Raw genomic sequence first — 24,262 nt, forward strand, 5'->3', positions numbered from 1 at the left:
ATACACAAACGATACGTTTAACAAGCAGCTGGAAGTGGTGCACTCGGAAGGTTGCCGTGTTCACAGACTCTTCCTGACTTGTCTGTGTCGGGCCCGTGTTTAAAAACACGGACACGGCACAGGGCCACACGGCTTGTGAACATTTCAATCTCAGCCTGGCCACAATTGAAGAGTTGGCTACCTTTCCAGCCACGCAGTTTTTAAGACAATTCCTTGTCAAACCTTCCACCGCCGCCGCCCGTGTTGAAACCACGTTTGAATTTCGCATTAGCAGTGCCAATGACTCCAGTTAGAAATCTAACCTGAATTGTATTAAAGAGCTGGGGCAAGAAGGCGGGATTCGATCAAAATCACCCGATAAATATTTCCAAATTCTAAAGGGAGGACATTTGCCCCTCTGACCAGAGCGGAATTTCTGCGAAGATGATTTATTCCTGTACCAACTCAGAGAGTGCGTTATTCGATCACTCATTTGGAAGGGTGTGCGCGGGTATTTCGGTAAACGAATGGACATTCCGGTTGTGAGGAATGGATAAATAAATGGACCGGCCCAGAACAGGCCCCGCTTTCACGTTTCTCCAGAAGGTCCAAACTAGGTAAACGTCGCAAAGTCACGGATCTTTGGCAAACTTGTGAAACCAACTTCTAAATATTTCCCGCAACATTTTCTCCAGTTGGTTGGAATTATGAATATTGATTAAAGTGAGATTTAATGGAAAAGTTGAAGAGATTGGGGGTGATTGAGATGTTTTTTTCGCTGCCAAGTCTATATCCAATCTGTGTTTATATCTCCTCTCTGTGTTCAGCTAAAGACAGTTCACTGGGAGAGTCCGAATTGCCCCAGAGTCCTGACGCTGCGGTGATGGAGAGCCCCTATCTCAGCGTGAAGGAGGCAGCAATGAAAGGAGCCAACACAGAGCTGCCCAGCGCCCTGGACAAGGGCGAGAGCGACAGTAACAAGGGCAAGAAACGCCGGAACAGAACCACCTTCACCAGCTATCAGCTGGAAGAACTGGAGAAGGTTTTTCAAAAAACTCATTATCCGGATGTCTATGCCAGGGAACAGCTGGCTCTGAGAACTGACCTGACCGAAGCCCGAGTGCAGGTAAACACTGAGTGTCAGGATCTCTCTCTCTGTCTCTCTCTCTTTCTTTTCCCCCGCGGGAAATCCAAGGTTATCAATAACTCAAACCCTCAGTTTATTTGAGCAGGAGTGAAAAGCTCGCAGGATCCCCGCTTGCGTGCACGTATTAAAACTCACCCGGTAAACATTTTAGCAACTTTATCAAACCCTCTGTAAGCGATTGGATAAATCGCTCATATTTACCCGACACAATCCTCCCAACAATTGCGGCTGATACACGCACAATTCAACTGACGGGATAAACGATTTTAAGTTAATAATAGTGTTGAATATTTGAGAGGGTGCCCAGAGTAACTGTGAAGGGGATTTGACAATATCTTTGTTCAGTGTAAAAATGCTGCTTGCTGCCGGGAGAAGGGGTGACTGTCCAGCCCAGGGAGCGAGCCTGTTGTAAGCAAGGTCCATTCCTAACGACTTTTACCCACATTTTATCGCCTTTGGGGCAAACCCCACAACTGTGTCGCGCCAGATTTACAGCCCCGCTGCTGGCAATTCCTTGGGAAAGCTAAACAAGGAAGTGTAGAAATGAAGGTGTTTACACTGATTGCCACGGGAGTTGGCTGCTTTTTAAAAACTCATTTGTAAGAACGCTTTTTAAATTGTTAACACGGTTTTCCAAGTGTATTCCATACAGCGATTGAGTGGGGTGGACATTGTTACAAAATATCCAGGGGGACCCAGTGTGAGAGCGCTCACCAGATTATCCAAATAAAGTTCAGAAAGGCTCCAGTAACTTGTCTGAATGGTAGTAGAAAGTGAGCGGGGGTGGAGGGAGGCGGGGGGGGGGCAGTGTTAGAGAGCCGATGTTTTAACATTTGTATGGAGTCAATTTGTGCTCCTTCTGATGGAGAGTGTGATAAGTATTAATGTGAAACACTGTGCCGATGTTCGCCTGGTGACATGTCCCACTTGGACAAGCGGCGCTGGAGCCGGATCCAAATTGGATCTGGCAGCACATGGATCCACTCCTGGCGGGAATCCCAATCTCCAGTGCCGCTAACAGGATCCAGTAACCAATGGAGAGACAGCACGTGGAAATGGGAGATAAAAGATTTCATTTTGGAACAGATAGAGAGCGACCATTAAATTGTCAGAACATGCAGCAGGATTGAATCTCAAATCAACCAACCAACGCCGTGTAGAATTAGAAAAGCTTGCCTTGGGGCGGGAAATTATTTTGAGTTTAAATTTATTTATTAGTGTCACAAGTAGGCTTACATTGAAGTTAGTGTGAACCCCCCTCAGTTGCCACACGCCGGCGCCTGTTCGGGTAGACAGAAGGGGAATTTAGCACGGCCAACACACCTAACCAGCACTGCGGGGGGGAGGAAACCCACGCAGACACGGGGAGAACGTGCAAACTCTACACAGACAGTGACCCAAGCCGGGACTCGAACCCGGATCCTTGGCGCTGTGAGGCAGCAGTGCTAACCACTGTGCCACCCTGGAAGCGTCACTGCCTACATGTTGTATTATTTTTCGTATTAAGGTCTCCGTCAATTCCATACCAAATTAATTCGGATACGATCCACCAGCAACCCCCCCCCGCCCCCCTCCTACGCCCCCTCCCCAGAGCCGGAGGTTTCCATAGACTGTACAGTGATAAGGATCTTCACTGCACACTGGCTCCTCTGGGCTGTCCCAGCGTTTTCTGGTGCTCCCATCGAACTGCTTATGAAAGCAAACTAAATCTGTCCCCTGTCGGCAAAGCCCCCCTCTCCCCCCCCCCCCCCCCACCTCCACCACCCCCGCGCAAACAAAAGTCCAACTCCTGTGTTGATCTGTAATAATGCCGCCGTGTGAAGTCCTATATATAGAACTGCGTCCAAAGGCGGGAATTAAAGGGAAGTTAGGACAGGAAATTAAACACACAATGAAAACACATTGCAGCTTCAGGATTTTCCCATCAAGTCCTCGTATTTCCGATCTTTCTGGAGATAAAAGGTATCTGCTTTCAGCCTCGAGTTTCATGACTTCGCTCCCTCCAAGCCACCACCCCCCCCCCTCCCCACCCCCTGAAAAAAAAACATCTGACCCCCTTTCACCAAAGCCACAACAAGAGCACTTTCTTTCTCCCTGCTCCTTGTTTAATCTTTCTGAGTCACAAATCTCATCCCGAAACTGTTTGCACTGGGGGCCAACCAGAGCACCTACCCAAAATCAGACAGGCCCGCTGGAGTTTGGTTTAAACACAACGGAACCCAGAGCAGGACTGCGCCAGGGTAACTACCGGCCCGCTCAGAAAGGTAATATAATCTCCACTCCATCACCTTTAAACACCAGAAGATAAACACCGGGCAGAGTTTTCCACCGCCGCCAACAATACTCATGTTTCTAACTTCTTGAAATACGTGGAAGCTTCTTTTTTTATGTTATTTTGTTTTTTGGAAAGCAGCAAGTGTCGCGATTCTGAACTGGGAAAGGGGTTTGCGAGGCCAGAGAAGATTGTGGGTTTAAAATGTTTAGACAGCGGGGCAGCGATCTTTCAAATCTCACAGCTGCCCATCCTTAAAGCGGCGATGTCGGTGGTTAAGAGCGCCTTGCACAACTCACAGAGATTCCTTACACACTCAGCTCACACAGACTCCTTACACACTCAGCTCACACAGACTCCTTACACACTCAACTCACACAGACTCCTTACACACTCAACTCACACAAACTCCCTACACCCTCAACTCACATAAACTCTCTACACACTCAACTCACAGACTCTTTACACACTCAATTCACAGATTCCTTACACACTCAACTCACACAGACTCCTTACACACGCAACTCACACAGACTCCTTACACACTCAACTCACACAAACTCCCTACACCTTCAACTCACACAAACTCTCTACACACTCAACTCACAGACTCTTTACACACTCAATTCACAGATTCCTTACACACTCAGCTCACACAAACTCCTTACACACCCAATTCACAGACTCCCTACACACTCAACTCACACAGACTCCTTACACACTCAACTCACACAAACTCCCTCCACCCTCAACTCACATAAACTCCCCACACACTCAACTCACACAGACTCTTTACACACTCAATTCACAGATTCCTTCCACACTCAACTCACACAGATTCCCTACACACTCAATTTACACAGACTCTTTACACACTCAATTTACACAGACTCCTTACATACTCAGCTGACAGAGACCCCCTATACACTCAACTCACACAGCCTCCTTAAACACTCAATTTACTCAGACTCCTTACACACTCAATTCACACGCCCTCCTTACGCACTAAACTCACACGATCTCCTTACAACTCAACCGACACAGACTCCTTACACAATTACATAGCCTCCTTACCCACAATTTACACAAGTTTCTTACACACTCAACTCACATCGACTCATTACACACTCAACTGACACACATCTCCTTACACACTCAATTCTCGAAGCCTCCTTACACACTCAACGGACGCAGGTTCTTTACACACTCAACTTACACAGACCCCTTACACTCTAAAATCACATAGACTCCTGACACACTTAACTGACAGACTCCTTACCCCCTTTACTCATACAGGCTCCTTACACGCTCAATTTACACATCTCCTTACACCCTCAACTCACACAGACACCTTACACACTCAATTTACACGGACTCCTCACACACACAAAACTTACACGCACTTTACACACACACTAGACACACATATTAAACAATACACACATTATCCACCTTACACATCTTTCACACACTGCATTGATCCCAGTTTACATCTTTCCATGGAACTCCCCCTCCCATTTTCGCTGTCATTTACTCACTGGGGTTCGGGCGGTTCAGACAGAAAATAGAAGCGGTTTTCTGGCAGTCGGAATTGACAAATCGGGGCAGGGGGCCCTCCGCATCTTTCTGTTTTCCGCCGCTCTCCAGTCGACATTTGTCAAAGCGGCGACCAGAGTGGGTGAAGCTACGGGATTCTTTTCCAACTCCCCTTCCTCTGGGTGACGCCTGCGAATCAATTCCTCCCCCCATCCCTTTGCGTTCAAAGATAACATTAGATAACGGGCGCTATCCGTCCATCTCCAGCTCTGCTTCATATTAACCAGGCGGAAGATGAAGTGATAGTGAAAATAAACGGATATTACAGTCAAATAGACCCGAACATCACATCAAAAGCAACATCTTTCTTGCTAAGTGCGAAGCGACGCTATCAGGAAGTTTAATTTGCTTCAAGTGACATTGATCTGAAATTGAACAGGACAGAACTGTCCATTAGTGTCTGTATCTTTCTCAATAAACTGGGTGAAGCGAATTGGAAGTTTCTCCCCCACCTTAAAAGTAAATTGTTGTATAAAATTTGTTTAAATTGTGGATCATTTGTTAAAAGTTAATTAATCCGAAGTAGCTTTTCAACCGCTAAGAAATACACATTTCAAAATGATGTAGAAATTCTATCCAGCTTTAACATACAATTGTTCTTGTGAAAATGCTTTGATTGGAAAATCAGTAATTGACAATATTAATCGCGCCTTTTGAAGTATAATTGATGTACTTTTGAAATTGGAGCTTTTCTTAAAATGTACAGATTCCCCTGTGCTACCTCTGGGTTAATTAGATTAAGATCCATAAATCAAACCCTCCAACTCTTTTTGTTTAGTAGATTTTCTGCTTGTCGAGTTTAAAGCCAATAACCAATGCCTCAGAGAAAAAGTTAGAAAGTTTCATTAGCTGAGGGAACTCTGCCGGTCCTTCCTCGGATTGAAGGTGAATAGGGCAGTCATCGAGGTTCACAGCATGGAAACAGGCCATTCGGCCCAACTTGTCCATGCCGCCTTTTTATTACCACTAAGCTAGTCTCAATTGCCCATATCCCTCTCTACCCATCTTACCCATGTAACTGTCTAAATGCTTTTTAAAACACAAAACTGTGCCTGCCTGTAACTACTACCTCTGGCAGCAGTAGGTTGAGATGAGAGAAACATAACGGTCCTAGGATTGAAATGTCCCTCAATTTCCACCTTAATCGCACCGCGTGGAAACTGGAAGAAATTTTCAATTGCCCCCCCCTTGTTGTTCTCTTCTGGTTTAGGTTTGGTTTCAAAACAGAAGAGCTAAATGGAGGAAAAGAGAGCGCTTTGGACAGATGCAACAAGTTCGTAGCCATTTCTCCACTGCCTATGAGTTACCCATTCTCACCAGAGAGAGCTATGCACAGGTAGGCACCAACTATTGGAGAGGAATTTTGAAATACTTTGTGACGATCTCCAAGTGCATTGTACACACCGAGACATCCGCGTTAATAATGTTCTGTGCTTTTAAAAATGTGAATTAGGATCATTTTTAATATCTTATAAAGTAGCTGAATTGCATTGCCATAGTGCTGAGGTTTTCAGCATTTGCCGCTGAGCTGGTTTCTATATTCAATGCATTGCAGTTGATGGAATACCACCGGGTTTTGTATTTCATTTCCATCCAGCCCCACATTCATCATCTACACGGAGTGGGAATTTACACCAAAAAAAAAATCCCTAGCTCCTTCAGAGTCTGGGAAAGTTAGGTGCCATGAATACATTAAATTCACATTTCAGTTCACTTGTTGTACTTACTGCAGCGAGTGTGAACTCCTCCCGGGAAAGGGACACTTTCACTTCTGTCGGCACCAAATAATCCTTCATCCAACGGCAGCGCTAGCCGATAGCAACAACAAATCCCAACGCCACAAAACATCCCCAAGAGGAAAAAAATCACATTTAACAGGAGGACTCGAAGCTTGGCCACAGAGGTAAGTCTTGAGGGAGGGAAGGAGATACGTTTAGCGAGCCAGTTGCAGCAAGAGGGTCTTGCCGGCTAAAAGGACAGTCACACACAGTGGAAGCGTTAACAGCGGGAACAGTGCTGGATTGGAGAAGATATGAGGAAATGGCTGAGATTGAGGGAGGTGAGGGCCGCTGGAGGAATCTGAAATAAAGGCTGAGAATTTTAAAATGAATTGCACTTGCAGGGCTGTGAGCCAGAGGTGATGGGCAAATAGGACAAGTTGGAGCAACTTATTAGATACTCACAAGTTTACTGAGTTGGGTATTGTTACGGATGTAATGTGACATGTAGTCAGAATCTCATCTCCGGGTCAAATCCAATACCAAGATTAGAAATAGTTTTCTTTATCCTTTCATGGGATGTGGGCATCGCTGGCAAGGCCAGCATTTGTTGCCCATCCCTAATTGCCCTGGAACTTGAACTGAGTGCTTTGGTGACTAGGGGATTTTCACAGTAACTTCAATGCAGTGTTAATGTAAGCCTACTTGTGACGATAATAAATAAAACTTTTAAAAAATCTTTTAGCTATACCATTTCAGAGGGCAGTTAAGAGTGAACTCCATCGCTGTGGTTCTAGAGTCACATGTAGGCCAGAGCAGAGAATTCCTCCCTGAAGGATGTCAGTGAATCAGATGGGGTTTTGCAATTATTGATGACAGTTTTATGATCACCATTACTGAGACTGGCTTTATATTCCTGATTTTATTAATTGAATTTGAATTCCACAAACAGCCGTGTTGGGATTTGAACTCATGACCCCAGAGCATAGACTTCTGGATTACTGGTCTAGTGACATTTTAACGTTGCCAGTTAGACTGATGGATCTGGCCACTAGGGAACAAAGGTAATGGTTTCTCAATATTTAATTGGATAGAATTTCTGCTTGTCCAGTGAACTTAAGTTAATGAAAATGAGGGTGGAGAGAGAAGGGAGAACAGAAATGGATAGTATGTAGATGAGAAATTTGAAGGGGTCAGTGATAAACCTTTGGGCTGCAGGATCACAAAGTGAAGCCATTGCAGGTGATTCTCTGGCTATGATTGGTCAGCTAAGAATAGACACTCAGTCACATCCAATGGAGAGGTGAATGAGGAAGATGATGAGGTTTATTGTATCCGAGGCTGAAGACAGGTCGAGAAGGGTGAGAGGAAGCATTCATTTCACCACTGTCAACAGAATGTGATTTTGGTAAGAGTGATTTTGGTTATGGGGCAAAAACATGATGAAGGATTCAAACATGGAACTAGGTGGGCATGATCTTGGTAGGTAACAACCTCCCAAGGGCTTGAGAGGAAAGGGAGGTTGTAGTTAGAGCAATAGTTTGCAAGGATGGAGGGGTTTTTTTTAAAAAAATGTTGTTGACAGCAGATTTAAAAGAAGAGGCAGCAGTACTTGAGGGGTAGAGGAATGTTAATGATATTAATTAACATGGGTGCCAGGAAGGGAATTTGTGTGGTCAACAGCTTAGTTTGTATAGGATCCATGGAGCAGGAGATGGACAAGATGAGCTCAAAAGAAAGTTATTCCAGGCTAGGGTATGGGGAATGCTTGAAGGAAGTTTGACCACAGTAGACTAAAGGAAAAGTGGGAAGAAGCAGCTGCTTGTTGAAGATATGCACAAACTCTTCATACTTGTTGGAGGTTAAGGTGCACGAGAGACAGTAAAAGTGTTAAGAACGGTGCTTTACAGTCGAGAAAAGAAACTTCAGAATGTGGGGTGATGGTGTAATCTTTGCATTCCAGGGCCATTCTGGAATAGTCAGCCATTTTTTTGACAGATCAGAGACAATCCAATCATGCTTTATGTGATCCAGTGAGATCTGGTGTTGAACATCCAGACTGGGTGTCCACTATATCCAGATAAATATCCTAAGGGAATGGAGATAAAGGCTGTACTGGGATGGGAAGAAGAGGGGTGCAGGGAGACGATTGGACACTAAGCCAGATTAGAGAAGGTAATGGTTTTAATGGAGACTAGGGCAAAGGTGAAGCTGAGGATATTGTTCAACATCTATGCGGCTGCAGAATTGTTGTGGTGAATTGAGGAAATGGCAAAGTGGCATTGTCACTGCACTAGGAATCCAGAGATCCAGGTGGATCGAATCCCACCACAGCGGATGGTGAAACTTGAATTCGATAAAAATCTGGAAGTAAAAGTCTAATGATGACTATGAGTTGACTGTCATAAAAACCCATCTGGTTCAATAATGTCCTTTAGGGAAGGAAATCTGCTATCTTTACCTGTGACCCCAGAACTTATTTCTGGTCACCTCTCAGCTAAACTGCAGAAGGCAAATTCTACTCAATCTCCCATCATTAGACAACACTCTCATCCCAAATTCAGTCCAGTAATCCTTTGCTGCACAGCCTCAAAGGGAAACATATCCTCCCATAGATAAAGAGTTCAAAACTGTGTGTCATATTCCAAGTGTGAAAGCAGCAACAATGTTGAGAGTTTTCTTATGTTCATATTCTGAAATAAAAAGAAAATTCCCTGTGTTTACTTTCTAAAAAAAATTCTTCATCCAAATACCAAAAGCAGACTTACATTTTCATGGCTTTACATCTCAGCTGTTGGAATGGTGGAACTAGTTTTCGCACTGCATGGTGAAAAAATCACCTTGGTTAGTGGATTCAAACAGGCAATAGTTCAGTGCTAGCCTATTTTACACTCTGCAATATTTTCTTTACCATAATTGAATGTGTAACCATTGCCCTATCTCCTGCTACTGAACAAGACAAAAAGTCGCTGTGTTATTTTGATGTCAGAATTGTAAATCCATGCAAAATGAGAACCCAGTGCAGGAATATCACAATCTCATGGTATAAATTACAGAAGTGCCAAATAATAAATCACACCTTAATACTGGATTAGTATGTCAACTACTGTTTGACACAACTGAGTGGTGAGAAAGGAAAGCAGCAAGTAACAATGTCTTCCTCTACTTAAAGTTAAGGGAAAGTGAAATTCTGTGCACCATAACTTAATATAGATTAATAACTTAATATTTATATATCACCTTTAATGTAATGAACTGTATTCTAAGGCACCTCACAGGAGTATGAAAATCAAATTCTGACACTGAACCACATAGCAGATATTCGGTCAGACAAGCAAAAGCTTAGTCAACGGTAGGTCTTAAGAGTGAATTAAGAGTGTCTTAAGAGTGTTTGACTAATTTGGTGGAATTTTTTGAGAACATTACATGTGCAGTGGACAATGGGGAACCTGTGGATGTGGTGTATCTGGATTTCCAGAAGACATTTGACAAGGTGCCGCACCAAAGACTGCTACATAAGATAAAGGTGCACAGTGTTATGGGTAATGTATTAGCACAGATAAAGGATTGGTTTACTACAGAAAACAAAGAGTGATGGGTAAATGGGTGTTTTTTCTGGTTGGCGATCAGTGATTAGTGTTGTGCTTCAGGGATCAGTGTTGGGATTGCAATTGTTTACGATTTACATCAATGACTTGGAGTTGGGGACCAAGTGTAGTTGCGTCAAAATTCACAGATGACACTAAGATGTGTTGAAGAGCAAAGTGTGCAGAGGACGCTGAAAGTCTACAAAGGGATATAGATGATCTAAGTGAGTGGGCAAAGGTCTGGCAGATAGAGTACAATGTTGGTAAATGTGAGATCATCCATTCTGTAGAAATAACAGCAAAATCAACTATTATTTAAATGTTAAAAAATTGCAACATGCTGCTCTGCAGAGGGACCTGAGTGTCCTTGTGCAGGATTCTCAAGGAGTTAGTTTGCAAGTGCAGCAGGTAATTAAGAAGGCAAATGGAATTTTGTCCTTCATTGCTAGAGAGATGAAGTTTAAAAACAGCAAGGTTATGTTGCAACTGTATAAGGTGCTGGTGAGGCCACACCCGGAGTACTGTGTACAGTTTTGGTCTCCTTACTTGAAAAAGGATGTACTGGCACTGGAGGGGGTGCAGAGGAGATTCACTAGGTTGATTCCAAAATTGAGAGGGTTGGCTTATGAGGACAGACTGACAGGCTGGGGCTATACTCAAGAAGAATGAAGGGATATCTTATAGAAACATATAAGATTATGAAAGGAATAGATAAGCGAGAAGCAGAGAAATTGTTTCCACTGGCAGGCGAAACTAGAACTAGGAGGCATGGCCTCAAAATAAGGGGAAGTAGACTTCAGACTGAGTTGAGGAGGAACTTCTTCACACAAAGTGTTGTGAATCTATGGAATTCCCTGCCCAGTGAAGCAGTTGAGGCTACCTCATTGAATGTTTTTAAGGCAAGGATAGATACATTTTTGAACAGTAAAGGAATTAAGGGTCATGGTGAGCAGGCAGGTAAGTGGAGCTGAATCCACAAAAAGATCAGCCATGATCTTATTGAATGGCGGAGCAGGCTCGAGGGGCCAGATGGCCTACTCCTGCTCCTAGTTCTTGAGTTCTTATGTTCTTATGTTTAAAGGATGAAAGTTAGGTCAAGAGGTAATGAGATGTAGGGAGGGAATTCCAGCACATGGAGCTCAGGCAAATGAAGGCACGGTCACCAATGGTGGAGCAATTATCATTAGGATTGGACAGTAGGCAGAGCATAGATATTGTGGAAGGTTGTGGGGTTGGTGAAGATCACAAAGATAAGGAGGGACAAGGCCTTGGAGGAATTTTCAAACAATGATGAGAATTTTAAACTCAAGACACTGCTTCACTGATGGTCAGGGTGTACAAGGGTGAACTCTGAACAGGACTCGCGTCACGATGGCACAGTGGTTAGCACTGCTGTTTCACAGCTCCAGGGTCCTGGGTTTGATTCCTGGCTTGGGTCACTGTCTGTGTGGAGTTTGCACATTCTCCTCGTGTCTGCGTGGGTTTCCTCCAGGTGCTCCAGTTTCCTCCCACAGTCCAAAGATGTGCAGGTTAGGTTGATTGGCCATGCTAAGAAATTGCCCCTTAGTGTCCAGGGATGTGTAGGCTAGAGGGATTAGTGGGTATAATATGTAGGGATATGGGGGTAGGGCCTGGATGGGATTGTGTTCGGTGCAGACTCGATGGGCCAAAGGGCCTCTTTCTGCACTGTAGGGTTCTATGATTCTATGATTCACGAGCAACAAAGTTCTAGATGGTTTTAAGTTTATGGAGGACAGAATGTGGGAGAGAAGTGTGTTGGAATGGTCAAATCTTGGAGGATAACAAAGGCATGGAGAGGGCTTCAGCAGCAGAGAAAAACTCTAATTCACCTGGAAAACCCCAACAACTGCACTGCTCAGTTACCTAACCTCCCATTGCAATTCTCTTCCCATACCTAGTGATGCACCAAGGCAGACTTTTGTCTGTTTCTCTAGCTAGTAATTCCCAGAACAGATCACTAGGCAATCGCCAGGGGCACCACCCTCCATCAAGCATGGCTGACCGGGAGTCTCTCCCACTCTTACTGGCTGGCACTGGCGTGTTTGGAAGGATCTGCAGGTTGACACACTCAATCTGTTTGGTTGTGTAATGAATACATCTTCCTTGGCCATCAAGATCTGAGGTAGAATTCAATCCCTGAGTTTCTGGCTCAGAGCCAGGGATGCTATCCATAAGACCATAAGACATAGGAGTAGAATTAGGCCACTCGGCCCATTGAATCTACTCTGCCATTCAATCATGGCTGATATTTTTGTCATCCCCATTCTCTTGCCTTTTCCCCATAATCCCTGATCCCCTTATTAATCAAGAATCTATCTATCTCTGTCTTAATGACAATGACCTGGCCTCTCCCGCCTTCTGCGGCAAAGACTCACCACTCTCTGGCTGAAGAAATTCCTCCTCATCTCTGTTTTATAGGATTGTCCCTTTAGCCTGGGGTTCTGCCCTCTGTTTCCAGCTTTACCTACTAGTGGAAACATCCTCTCCAAGTCCACTCTATCCCGGCCTCGCAGTATCCTGTAAGTTTCAATAAGATTCCCCCCTCATCCTTCTAAACTCCAACGAATACAGATCCAGAGTCCTCAATTGTTCCTCATATGACAAGCTCTCCATTCCAGGGATCATTCTTGTGAACCTTCTTTGGATCCTTTTGAAGGCCAACATATCCTTCCTTAGATATGGGGCCCAAAACTGCTCACAGTACTCCACATGGGGTCTGACCAGAGCCTTATACAGATTCAAAAATACATCCCTGCTCTTGTAATCTAGCCCTCTCGATATGAATGCTAACATTGCATTTGCCTTCCTAACTGCCGGCTGAACCTCCACATTAACCTTAAAGGAATTTTGAACAATGACTCCCAAATCCACTGCGCCATAAGACCTCCACCCTCTTATTAATTCACTATTTTTTCCATATTATCTGCCCAAGGATTTGCGGAGTTGCATCTGCTCCGTTTTATGCCCAAAGTAGTTCAATGAAGAAGGTTTGTACGTCTTTCCTCTGAGCTCCACTTTGGAGATTCCCTCTCCCCACCTCCCCATCCCTACCCCCCCCACATTCTGCAGTAGTAACCTCCAACATATTTTCAGGTTATCTATCCCACCCATACCCTTGCCACCCACCCACCCACAGATGTTGAACACTTTAATATCTCCCAAGTCTTCTCCTTGCCAAAATAAACAATACCAGATTTTCCAATTCCACCCCCCCCCTCATCGCCCCCCCCCCCCCCCCGCTCCACCACCCCCCTCCCCCACCGCTTCCTCCCCCCATCTCCTAACTGAGGTGCTTTCAGCCTGCTATTTAAATGCATCTGCAGATGTCTGGTCACCAACCGTGAAGTGCCAGAGTAATATTTAAGATTAGAGAAGAGTTTGGAGGACTTTAATGGTTAACAAAAAAAAGCCTTCACTGAGGTTGTGGTTATAAAGATACTAATGTGAAGCTGGGGTAATGGAGTCCAGGTGGTCCCATTCCCTCCACCAAACGCTGACTGGAATGAGTTGGGCCTCAACTTTGAGGCGTCCTTACCCAAACTTTAGCATAAAAGTCAAATGATTGGCGGCAGCTGGGAGGTTGCCGAGTGGAAGCCAGGATTCCTCTGCGCAGGGCAAACGCAGTCTTCGGGTTTACAGGGTCTGCACTGAAATGCAAATGTTTTATCACACTAATCTCACCCATTAGTGGAGAATGGTTTCAGTGTCTGACTCAGTGATCTTCATAGGAATGGCACTATTTATACTGGCACTAACTTTAAAAGAAAAACTGTGTCCAGTTCCCTTTGTACAATATATCGGGGTCCCTGAAGCTCAGTTCTTATGTTTCTGTGGTTACTGCTTCAAAGCCACGTACAATAATGTGTGCAGACTCAATGGGCTGAATGGCTTTCTTCTGCTCCTATGTCTTACGGCCTTATAATGAAATGTTGTGTAGTAAAACTAGTGACCAATGTTGACCTTTAGGACACAGTTTAAGAATTCCTAAACGGCTTTGTATACCATAGAATCATAGAACCCTACAGTGCAGAAAGAGCCCATTCGGCCCATCGAGTCTGCACCAAACACAATCCCACCCAGGCCCTACACCCATATCCCTACATATTATACCCACTAATCCCTCTAACCTATTTATCCCTGGACATTAAAGGGCAATTTCTTAGCATGGCCAATCAACCTAACCTGCACATCTTTGGACTGTATTGTAGAACATTATTCTAAACAAAACACACTGGTAGGATATTGAAGCAGGGGTAGTTTTCATAGATTTTGATTTGATTTGATTTGATCTGATTTATTATTGTCACATGTATTAACGTACAGTGAAAAGTGTTGTTTCTTGTGCGCAATACAGACAAAACATACCGTTCATAAAGAAGGAAACAAGAGAGTGTATAATGTAGTGTTACAGTCATAGCTAGGGTGTAGAGAAAGGTTAACTTAATGCGAGGTAAGTCCATTCAAACATCTGACAGCACCAGGGAAGAAGCTGTTCTTCAGTCAGTTGGTACATGACCTGAGACTTATCTTTTTCATAGAATCCTAAAGTGTAGCAGGAGGCCATTTGGCCCAGCAAGTCTGCACTGACCACCATCCCACCCAGGCCCTATCCCCATAACCTCATGCATTTATCCTAGCTTGTCCCCCTGACACTAAGGGACAAGTTAGCACAGCCAATCAATCTAACCTGCACATCTTGGATAGTGGGAGGAAACCGGAGCACCTGGAGGAAACCCACGCAGACAGGGGGAGAACGTGCAAACTCCACACAAACAGTATCCAAGCTGGAATCAAACCCTCGTCCCTGGAGCTGTGAGGCAGCAGTGCTAACCATTGTGCCACCATGGCCATATTCTGTAATTATTTATAGGAGAACGATTGACAGAGCCAGGTAGTGGAAGTATTAAGTCTAGACCAATTCCCAATAATCAATATGTCAGTGATATAAAAGTAAGATACTGTACCTGCCGGGAAATGTGTGACTATTGCAGCATCCATGGAGGCAGAAATCAACCTGCCTTTACTGTTAAAGTTTGCACAATGCCTGGTTACCACAGCCTCAGCAAAGCAGCCAGCATAATTAAGGACCCCACACATCCCGAACATTCTCTCTTTCACCTTCTCCTTCGAGAACAATGTATAAAAGCCTGAGGTCATCTACCAACCAACTCAAGAACAGCTTCTTCCCTGCTGCTGTCAGACTTTTGAATGGACCTGCCTTGCATTAAGTTGATCTTTCTCTACACCCTAGTCACGACTGTAACACTACATTCTGCACTCTCTCCTTTCCTTCACTATGAATGGTATGCTTTGTCTGTAGAGCATGCAAGAAACAATACTTTTCAATATATGTTAATACATGTGACAATAATAAATCAAATCAAATAAAAATCATTTTTTTTTAATGGAGTCATAAAATAAATTCTATTATGTGCCATTAGAAAAAATTTATTTGTACAAACAAACAAATCTCTTCAGAGATTAAAAAAAAAGTTCAGATTGGCATTCCTCCTAAGACATCTGCCTCCTGGGCTAATATTCTTCACAAACCGATGGCAATATCAAATTTTATGAATGAATCGGCAACAATTGGTAAAAGAAATAACTAAATCAAATTTATTTTGAGTGACCTTTGTTCAGTACATTATAAGTGAACATGTGCATTTATACTGTAGCTTCCAGTCTTGGATTAATAGCTACAGTTTGGGTTCCAGTCAGAACGCTGCTTGGCTTATGCCTAGCTGGAACCTCTCTTTAGGAGCGTCCTGGGAACACACAAGTCTCTCAAAAGTTTGGAATCTCTAAATGTCAAGAGCAAACGCTCTGTAAACACTTAAATTAAGATCAGATATGTTTACGAAACTATTTGAAAGGCCCAAAAGACCCCAAAGCACTTTGTCAAACAGGATTAACTGCATTGGTTTAATATTGTAGTGCAAAGTTCAAACTGCTTGAGCTGATGCTAAACCGAGACGGTAAGGTTACTCTGAAAAGACCACTTTCTCCACAAGGTTTCATCATTCATTTCTGTGTTGGGTCAAAACCAGACACTAAATTCAGTATCCAATTCCACTAACTGCGAGAGCAGCAATATTGTATCCTGCTGATGCTACAGATACAGTTAAATGTATCTTTGCAATTTGGGTGGTGTCAAACACACGCAAGTGCCCTCCACAGTCACTCTATTTCTATGCCCTGACTCTGTGTTTAGAGTACAGTCTATCAATAATAAGCATCATGGAATGAGTCACTGCCGCACTGGAGATCAGAACAAAATGGACCCTCTGGGAGGATGGAGCTCTACTCTGCCTTGGTGTCAATTTAAATTTAAAACACCTGATTTGCACAACGTAGGTTTATTACAAGTGCAAAGCTGAAGCTGTCTCAATCCCAATGTTTAACTTGTAGGGTTAATGAATCCCGAACACTGTCAATTTTGGATTGATGTGAGGGTAACAAGAGGACATCCTTATATTCCATATGATATTAAAGTCAAACAGCGAAAGACTCTGCTTTCCAAGGAGTCTCTCAGCTTCATTCTGCCGTTGTTAAGCTCCAATTTGGATTAAGCGTGTGTTTTTGAAACAGTTGAAATCACTCGTGTAAATGTTGCAGTTTAGTGCGAACATTTTTTGCACCATGCAGTGGTGGTAGCTGATCAGAAAATCATGATGGGACTCCCTGCAATCTTCCTACATTGAGATCAGTGGGTCAAAATCACCAGCCTGGATTTTACAATATTTTCCACCCATCCAGTTAGCGATGACCATGTTCATTATCTGGGGTTTTCTGTTGGTCCTGGTGGGTCAGTAGGTAACTGCTGAAGTCAATCTGCACATTGAAGACTTTGCTGGAATGAGGATGGGGTAGCGCAGACAATTGAGTTCTGAAGAATTGCCCTTGATTTCCTCTCCTTGTCTTTTCTCGCTACCTCCAATACATGCTTGTTTTCAAAGGAGGCTGCAGTGTTTTGGTTTGGTTGCGTCAGGGGCAACCATCCTGGGTAATCTTCCCCCAATACTCAGTCCATATCAGAATTCCTAAATTAAATCTTCAGAGTGTCCCTGTAGCACTTCCATTGACTGCCATGAGAGCGCACCCATAGCTTTCCATAGCGTATTTGCTTTGTTAAGTGAGTGTCTAACATTCTGGCCACATTCTACAATAAGCCATTGTCTGAAGACAAGACCAGACTGGAGAAGAGTGCCTCTGAAAATTTCAGCATTGTATTAATGCAATTTAATATGCAATCAGGGCCTGATTTACAATTGAAGCAAAATGGAAGATTCCAAGTACGTTGGAGTCAGTTCAGGTTTTGAGACTATTTGCACTAAGAAATTTATCAGGTGAAGTTAATTCTATTTTGCACCAACATGAAATTAATAATACAAATGTACCATCAGGGAACTGTTTACAATAAAATACTACCTGAACTCACTTACAGTGATTAGTAATAGGATCGCATTTATATGTGTTAGCATTATTATCCTGTGGGGGAGAATTCAATGATGAAAGATTTTAGATGTATTCAAACTGAAGCACCACTGTATAAGCTATGGGTGGGATTCTCCCGAAGAAATTCCAAATGTTGAATTCACGTGAGGAAATCCCACTGCCTTTCTCAGTGGGATTTTCAAAATGAATCTCCCACACTTTGTCTACTAGCGTGGATATCATCAAGAATCTGTGGGCAGTGCCTATTCTCGCTGGAGAGGCCAGCAGCATAGTGCTGAGCAGGCCACTGCACATGCACTGATCTGTCAGAGTGGAGATCGACGCACGCGCAGTAGCCCTGCACTGCCTGATAACTGGCCAGCACAGCAACTCCCATCAATGGATCACTGGCCTCCCAGGCATGTCTGGGCCAGCCTCAACCCTCCCATCTGCCTCAATATGCCCTGCTCACCCTCCCGCCTCCCTCCCCGTGCCCCTGCAGTCTCGACCCCACCCCCTCCCAGCAGTCCCCTCTCCCCCACCCCAATGTCCAGCCCTGATCACTGTGCTCCCTCCCTCTGTCACCACCGAGTACAGAATGGCAGAGGGATCCCCCACCGCCACTCCTCCCCCACCCCTCCCCCCCCCCCCCCGCCCTGCCGAGAGGCCCGAGGGAGAATTTAGCATGGCCAATGCACCTAACCGTCATGTCTTTTGGACTGTGGGAGGAAACTGGAGCACCCAGAAGAAACCCACGCAGACACAGGGAGAATGTGCAGACTCTGCACAGACAATGGCCCAAGCTGGAAATTGAACCCGGTCCCTGGCGTTGTGAGGTAGCAGTGCTAATCACTATGTCACCATGCAACAAACATGGCAAGATTCCATTGAATTTGAGGATATTGGAAGAAGCTCTTTAAATTGAGTTTATTTTTCTCTGGCACACAGGCACCTGTCAGCATTTCTGATTTGGTTTGAGTTGATTTATTATTGTCACATATATTAACATGCAGTGAAAAGTATTGTTTCTTGCACAGTGTACAGACAAAGCATACCATTCATAGAGAAGGAGATGAGAGTGCGGAATATAGTGTTACAATCATAGCTGGGGGGGTTAGAGAAATATCAGCTTAATGCAAGGTAGGTCCATTCAAAAGTCTGACAGCAAGCGGGAAGAAGCTATTCTTGAGTCGGTTGATACGTGACCTCAGACTTTTGTATCTTTTTCCAGACGGAAGAAGGGATGTGTGAGGTCCTTGATTATACTGGCTGCTTTGCTGAGGCAGTGGGAAGTGTAGACAGAGTCAATGGATGGGAGATTGGTTTGTGTGATGGATTGGGCTACATTCACAACATTTTGTAGTTCCTTGTGATCTTGGTTAGAGCAGGAGCCCATACCAAGCTGTGATACAACCAGAAAGAAAGCTTTCTATGTTTTACTGACACTAGTCGGCATGTGATACAGGGACTAGTCGGCATGTTTTATAACATTACAAAATATACTTAATTAAAACTGACTAGTGTACACCAGTGAAGCCAATAAATATTCAGAATCGTTCTGAAGCTATTTTCAATTAATTAAAATCACATCACTCACAGATAGAGGCCAAGACACTCGCTAAAGTGCTTTATTTGTGCTAAACTCATTTTTTGAACTCTGTCAATAAACTGCACATGATTATTGTACTTAAATATATGTATGTATATGTATACATATATATATACACATATATGTAAACTCTGATTACATTCTGTTCTGCAAATTGCTTGTGCTGGTCCATAGAAAGGCTTACATTTATTATAAACATGGGTTTGGGTAGATTCTTAAACTTAAAACTCACTCCAGAAAAACAGCATAATTTTTTCCCAGTTTTCTAATGGAATTCCACCTTGCCAGTTTTGCCAATGCTGCGTTGGGTGGGAATGCTGTAACTATATACTGAGTGAGGAAAAGAGACCCAGTTGCATGAAACTATTATATTTCAGGAGTCAATAATAATTAACTTGCCACATTAAAGCAGGGCACACTTTGTCGTATGGAATTTCAATAAATGTAACATTTTGTGACCAGGTAAAAGCTAGCTGAAAAGTTAAACACAATATTTGTGCCCTTGGACAACCGATAAATTGAGAACTTCACAGTTTCTTTTGCAGGTTTGGAATGAGTACATAGCTTTCCCATAATCGGTATTGCTGTCCCTGGTGGCACAGTGATTAGTACTGCTGCCTCACAGCATCAAGGACCCGGATTCGATTCCTGGCTTGGGTCACTGTCTATGTGGAGTTTGAACATTCTCCCCATGTTTGCATGGGTTTCCTCTGGGTGCCCCAGCTTCCTCTCACAGCATGAAAGACATGCTAGTTAGATGTATTGGCCATGCTAAATCCTCCCTCAGTGTACCCAAACAGGTATTGGAATGTGGTGACCAGGGGATTGTCACAGTAACTTCATTGCAGTGTTAATGGAAGCCTACTTGTGACTAATAAATAACTTTTTCAATTCAAACCAAATACAATTTAGTCATATATACCCCGGAATTTTCTTTACTGCTAGTATCAGTCCAATTTATATTCAAATATTTTTCTAGTTTCATAATAGGAATCAATATTTCTAAATAGTTTCTAGTTTTCTTAAATCCAAATATTGTTGTTGCCAAATGTCTGGTCAGTGGACATTTCATGGAAAATTAAAGAACAATTACAAATATTCTAAAGGTTGCCTCTTCAGGGAATGACTAAAAACTCTGCAGTTATTTCACACCAAAAGGACAGAATTAAATAGTCTGTGCAGAGGACACCCCACAGCGAGAGGAGGCCCAGAAAAGGAGCTTGGGAAAGGAATATCAGCAATCCAGAATCCAAAAACTGAATCCACCTCCTGGACACATTGCCAAGTGTGAGGTGGAAGCTAGGGTTCTGGGATGGAGATCATCAGCCACACAAGGACCCACAGAGCCCATGATCAGTGACACACAGTTTATTAGATGGACAATCATTTGATCTGATCTATTATTGTCACATGTATTAACATACATTAAAAAGCATTATTTCTTGCACGCTATACAGACAAAACATACCGTTCAAAGAGAAGGAAACAAGACAGTGCAGAATGTAGTGTTACATTTATAGCTAGGGTGTAGGGAAAGATCAACTTCATGCGAGGTAGGTCCATTCAAAAGTCTGACAGCAGCAGGGAAGAAGCTGTTTTTGAGTCAGTTGGTACGTGACCTTGGGCTTTTATATCTTTTTCCCGAAGGAAGAAGGTGGAAGAGAGAATATCCGGGGTGTGTGGGATTCCTAATTGTGCTGGCTGCTTTGCCGAGGCAGCGGGAAGTGTAGACAGTCAATGGATGGGAGGCTAGTTTGTCTGATGGATTGGGCTACATTCACGACCTTTTTTAGTTTGTTGCGGTCTTGGTCAGAACAGGAGCCATACCAAGCACTTTATTCTCATTGGCAAGTGATCACCAAACAAGACGATGATTTGATATAGTACAGATAGTGTCATTATTTTTAGATCAGATATGATACACTGATTTTGATTTGATTTGTTATTGTCACATGTATTAGTATGCAGTGAAAACTATTGTTTCTTGCACATGATACAGACAAAGCATACTGTTCATAGAGAAGGAAAGGAGTGTAGAATGTAGTGTTACAGTCATCGCTAGGTGTAAAGAAAGATCAACTTAATCTTAGATTTTTGAGTTTGATGAACTGCAGCATTTTATAATCGGGTCCAGTTTTTGAAGAACATCTTTCTGATGAGTCCAAAATCAGAATCGGCAGAGCCAAAAGGAGAATAGGGCAGATCAACACATATTTCACTGGGGTTTTAAACACTGCCTCTCAGGGTGTTACTGTGGAAAGTAAGGTACAGTCCATTGTTGCTTTGTAGATTTAGTAAACCTGAAATAGTTTCCTGAACCCTTAAACCATTTCATTATATTAAATGTGCAGATTTCTGAGGATATTATTTGCTGGCACCATAACACAGCCATTAACACTGCTGCTTCACAGAGCCAGGGGCCTGAGTTCGATTCCTGGTTTGGGTCACTTTGTGTGGCATTTGCATGTTCTCCCCATGTCTGCATGGGTTTCCTCCGGGAGCTCTGGTTTCCTCCCACATTCTGAAAGACGTGCTGGTTCGGTGCATTGAGCAGAACAGGCACTCGACTGTGGCGACTAGGGGAACTTTACAGTCACTTCATTGCAGTGTTAATGTAAGCCTTACTTGTGACCAATAAACTTTTTTACGTTCATCATATTCTTAAGTTAAAAATCGATCGAACTTTTTAAATTGTGCAGAGAACGTTTTAAAAAAAAACTCGTGTTGGAGGAAATATTTGTTTTTTTTAATTGATACGTAGGCGACTCCAATCTCAGACACTAGCAACCTTCAAACTGATAATGTTTAAAACTTTCCAAAGATGCGCATTTGTCTGTCTGAGCAACAGGCACACCCCAGAGCTGGGGGCAGGGAGGGCGAAGATGGCGATACATTGTGTGGACTCTGTGAGCTGACAAGAACATGTCCAGGCGGCACTGCCTATTTTAGAAACTACGGCTACTATTGGAGAATTCAATCAATAGCAAATCCCACCGAGATGCCTGAAGATCGAGATTAATATCTATAAACAGAAGAGAGAAAAAAAATCAAAGCGAGAAAAGTCGGCCACATTTTCAGATTAAATTCACTGGAGTTCAATAAACACCTGCTAATGACCTTAATGGCATGCGAGTTTAATGTTTATTTAGTGCCGAGTTGAGACAGAAATGCGAGGACTGTGTTTGAAATTGGCTAAATTGAGACTGGATTACACATATATGCGTTTAACTATACTTAAACTGGGTTACTGCTGTACAGAATAACGATAGAGGCTTGTAGAATATGATCTAACGCTAAAACATAACGCAAAAGGCTTAATTTGTTCAAGTCCAAAAGACTTTGGTTTATTTTTTGCTGCTCCCGCTATCTCATGATGAATGGTTTTAAATTAAATTTGTACAACGCGGTATGAATTCCAAACACTCGGACTCGATGATTTAAAATCAAACTTGTTACACTGAGACGTTTCATGCGGCTGAAAGAAATCCCAGTCTGTAATCCACCTAGCCCCCCAGTCGCAGTTTACAAGAGAGAGACATCTCTCTCTCTGCGTCGTTGTTCACCAGTTATTGAGCCGTTACAGGGACGGGCTGCAGTTAACTACCAGGGAAAGTGCATCCAAATAAGCTAAAGAAAGCGAGCAAATGCTATTTGTTAAGTCATCACTCCCACCAGTACACAGCACACCTCAACTCTGACCTGAAGGGAATCAATTTTGCATTGGGAACAAATGTTAAATACAGAGGGGATTGGGAGGAATTCCAAAAAAAAACCTTCAAACATTAGTAACAGGACAAAGTTGCATTCCTTCGCAGTCCAGCCTGCCTGCACTTCACTCCCCTGTAAAAGGCCCCATTTTATTTCCCAGAGAATTGCTGCAATAATCATTCATTTTTCACTGACAGATGCTGGTCAAACTATCGTAGAAATGTCATTCCATTAAATAATTTTATTCAACTCTGACCAAAATGTTGAAGATTAATAAGTAAACTTTTAAAAAATCGCGGATTAGTCACAAGTAAGGCTTACATTAACACTTCAATGAAGTTACTGTGAAATTCCCCGAGTTGCCACATTCAGGCACCTGTTCGGGTCAATGCACTTAACCAGCATTGTGGGAGGAAACCCACGTAAGACAAGGGGAGAATGTGTGCAAACTCCACACAGTCACCCCAGCCTGGTACCCTGGTACTGTGAGGCAGCAACGCTGATCCGTGTGGCCCTGGAAATGACTGAACACCAGTGATTCTTGAGGCAAAGACTGAGGTAAAAGACTCACCTGACTGAAGGAGCAGCGCTGGGAAAGTTCGTGATTCCAAACAAACCTGTTGGACTTTAGCCTGGTGTTGTGAGACTTGCTCGTTTAAAAAGAGAATCGGACAAAAAAAAGGAAAACAAAGTTAAAAAAAAGTAAAACAAAAGCAGGGGTGTGGGCTGAATGTGTAGAGCAGCTGGGACTGACCACACATCTGTACTGGAAATTACACTGCCCAAGATTTAAACAGGACCCCAGGATAGTCCACCTGCCAGTTTTTCCATTTCAATACTCAGAGAAAGGAAACGCATTGCAAGAAGTCATAATATTCAGCATGTAGCCGAGTACCATCAGGAAAATGTGTTATTGCATCAGACGCAATGAGTTCCTTGTAAGAAGGTGATTTGCATTCTAACCTACGAAGTATCCCGGTGCCACGTTCCTCAGCTGCCGTAGGGGACCAAATCCTTTGCCCTTGCCCATTCACGTCTCAGGGGAGTTGCTGCCCCTCAGTGATGGGTTCCACCTCCAGTGAACAGTGACTCTGCTCCCGTCCTCTGGACGCTCATTCTGGTCCCGTCCTTTGCTTGAAGCATCCTGATCCAAAGAGCTCCAGCAGACATTTCCAACGCCAGCTTCGTGCC

General features: G+C 43.5%; 1 protein-coding gene across 1 annotated transcript in view; it reads left to right on the top strand.

Moving 5' to 3' along the window:
* The window catches only part of alx4a (ALX homeobox 4a), a 52,602-nt gene that overhangs the window by 22,736 nt on the left and 5,604 nt on the right, over positions 1–24,262 (top strand). Inside the window, exons 2-3 of the mRNA XM_080191529.1 lie at positions 807–1,105; positions 6,205–6,330. Coding sequence (XP_080047655.1) covers positions 807–1,105; positions 6,205–6,330 — 425 coding nt within the window. The remainder of the gene's footprint in view (positions 1–806; positions 1,106–6,204; positions 6,331–24,262) is intronic.

The sequence above is a fragment of the Carcharhinus amblyrhynchos genome, chromosome 6 (genome assembly GCF_965287045.1).
Source record: "Carcharhinus amblyrhynchos chromosome 6, sCarAmb.v2.hapA, whole genome shotgun sequence".
NCBI lineage: Eukaryota > Metazoa > Chordata > Chondrichthyes > Carcharhiniformes > Carcharhinidae > Carcharhinus > Carcharhinus amblyrhynchos.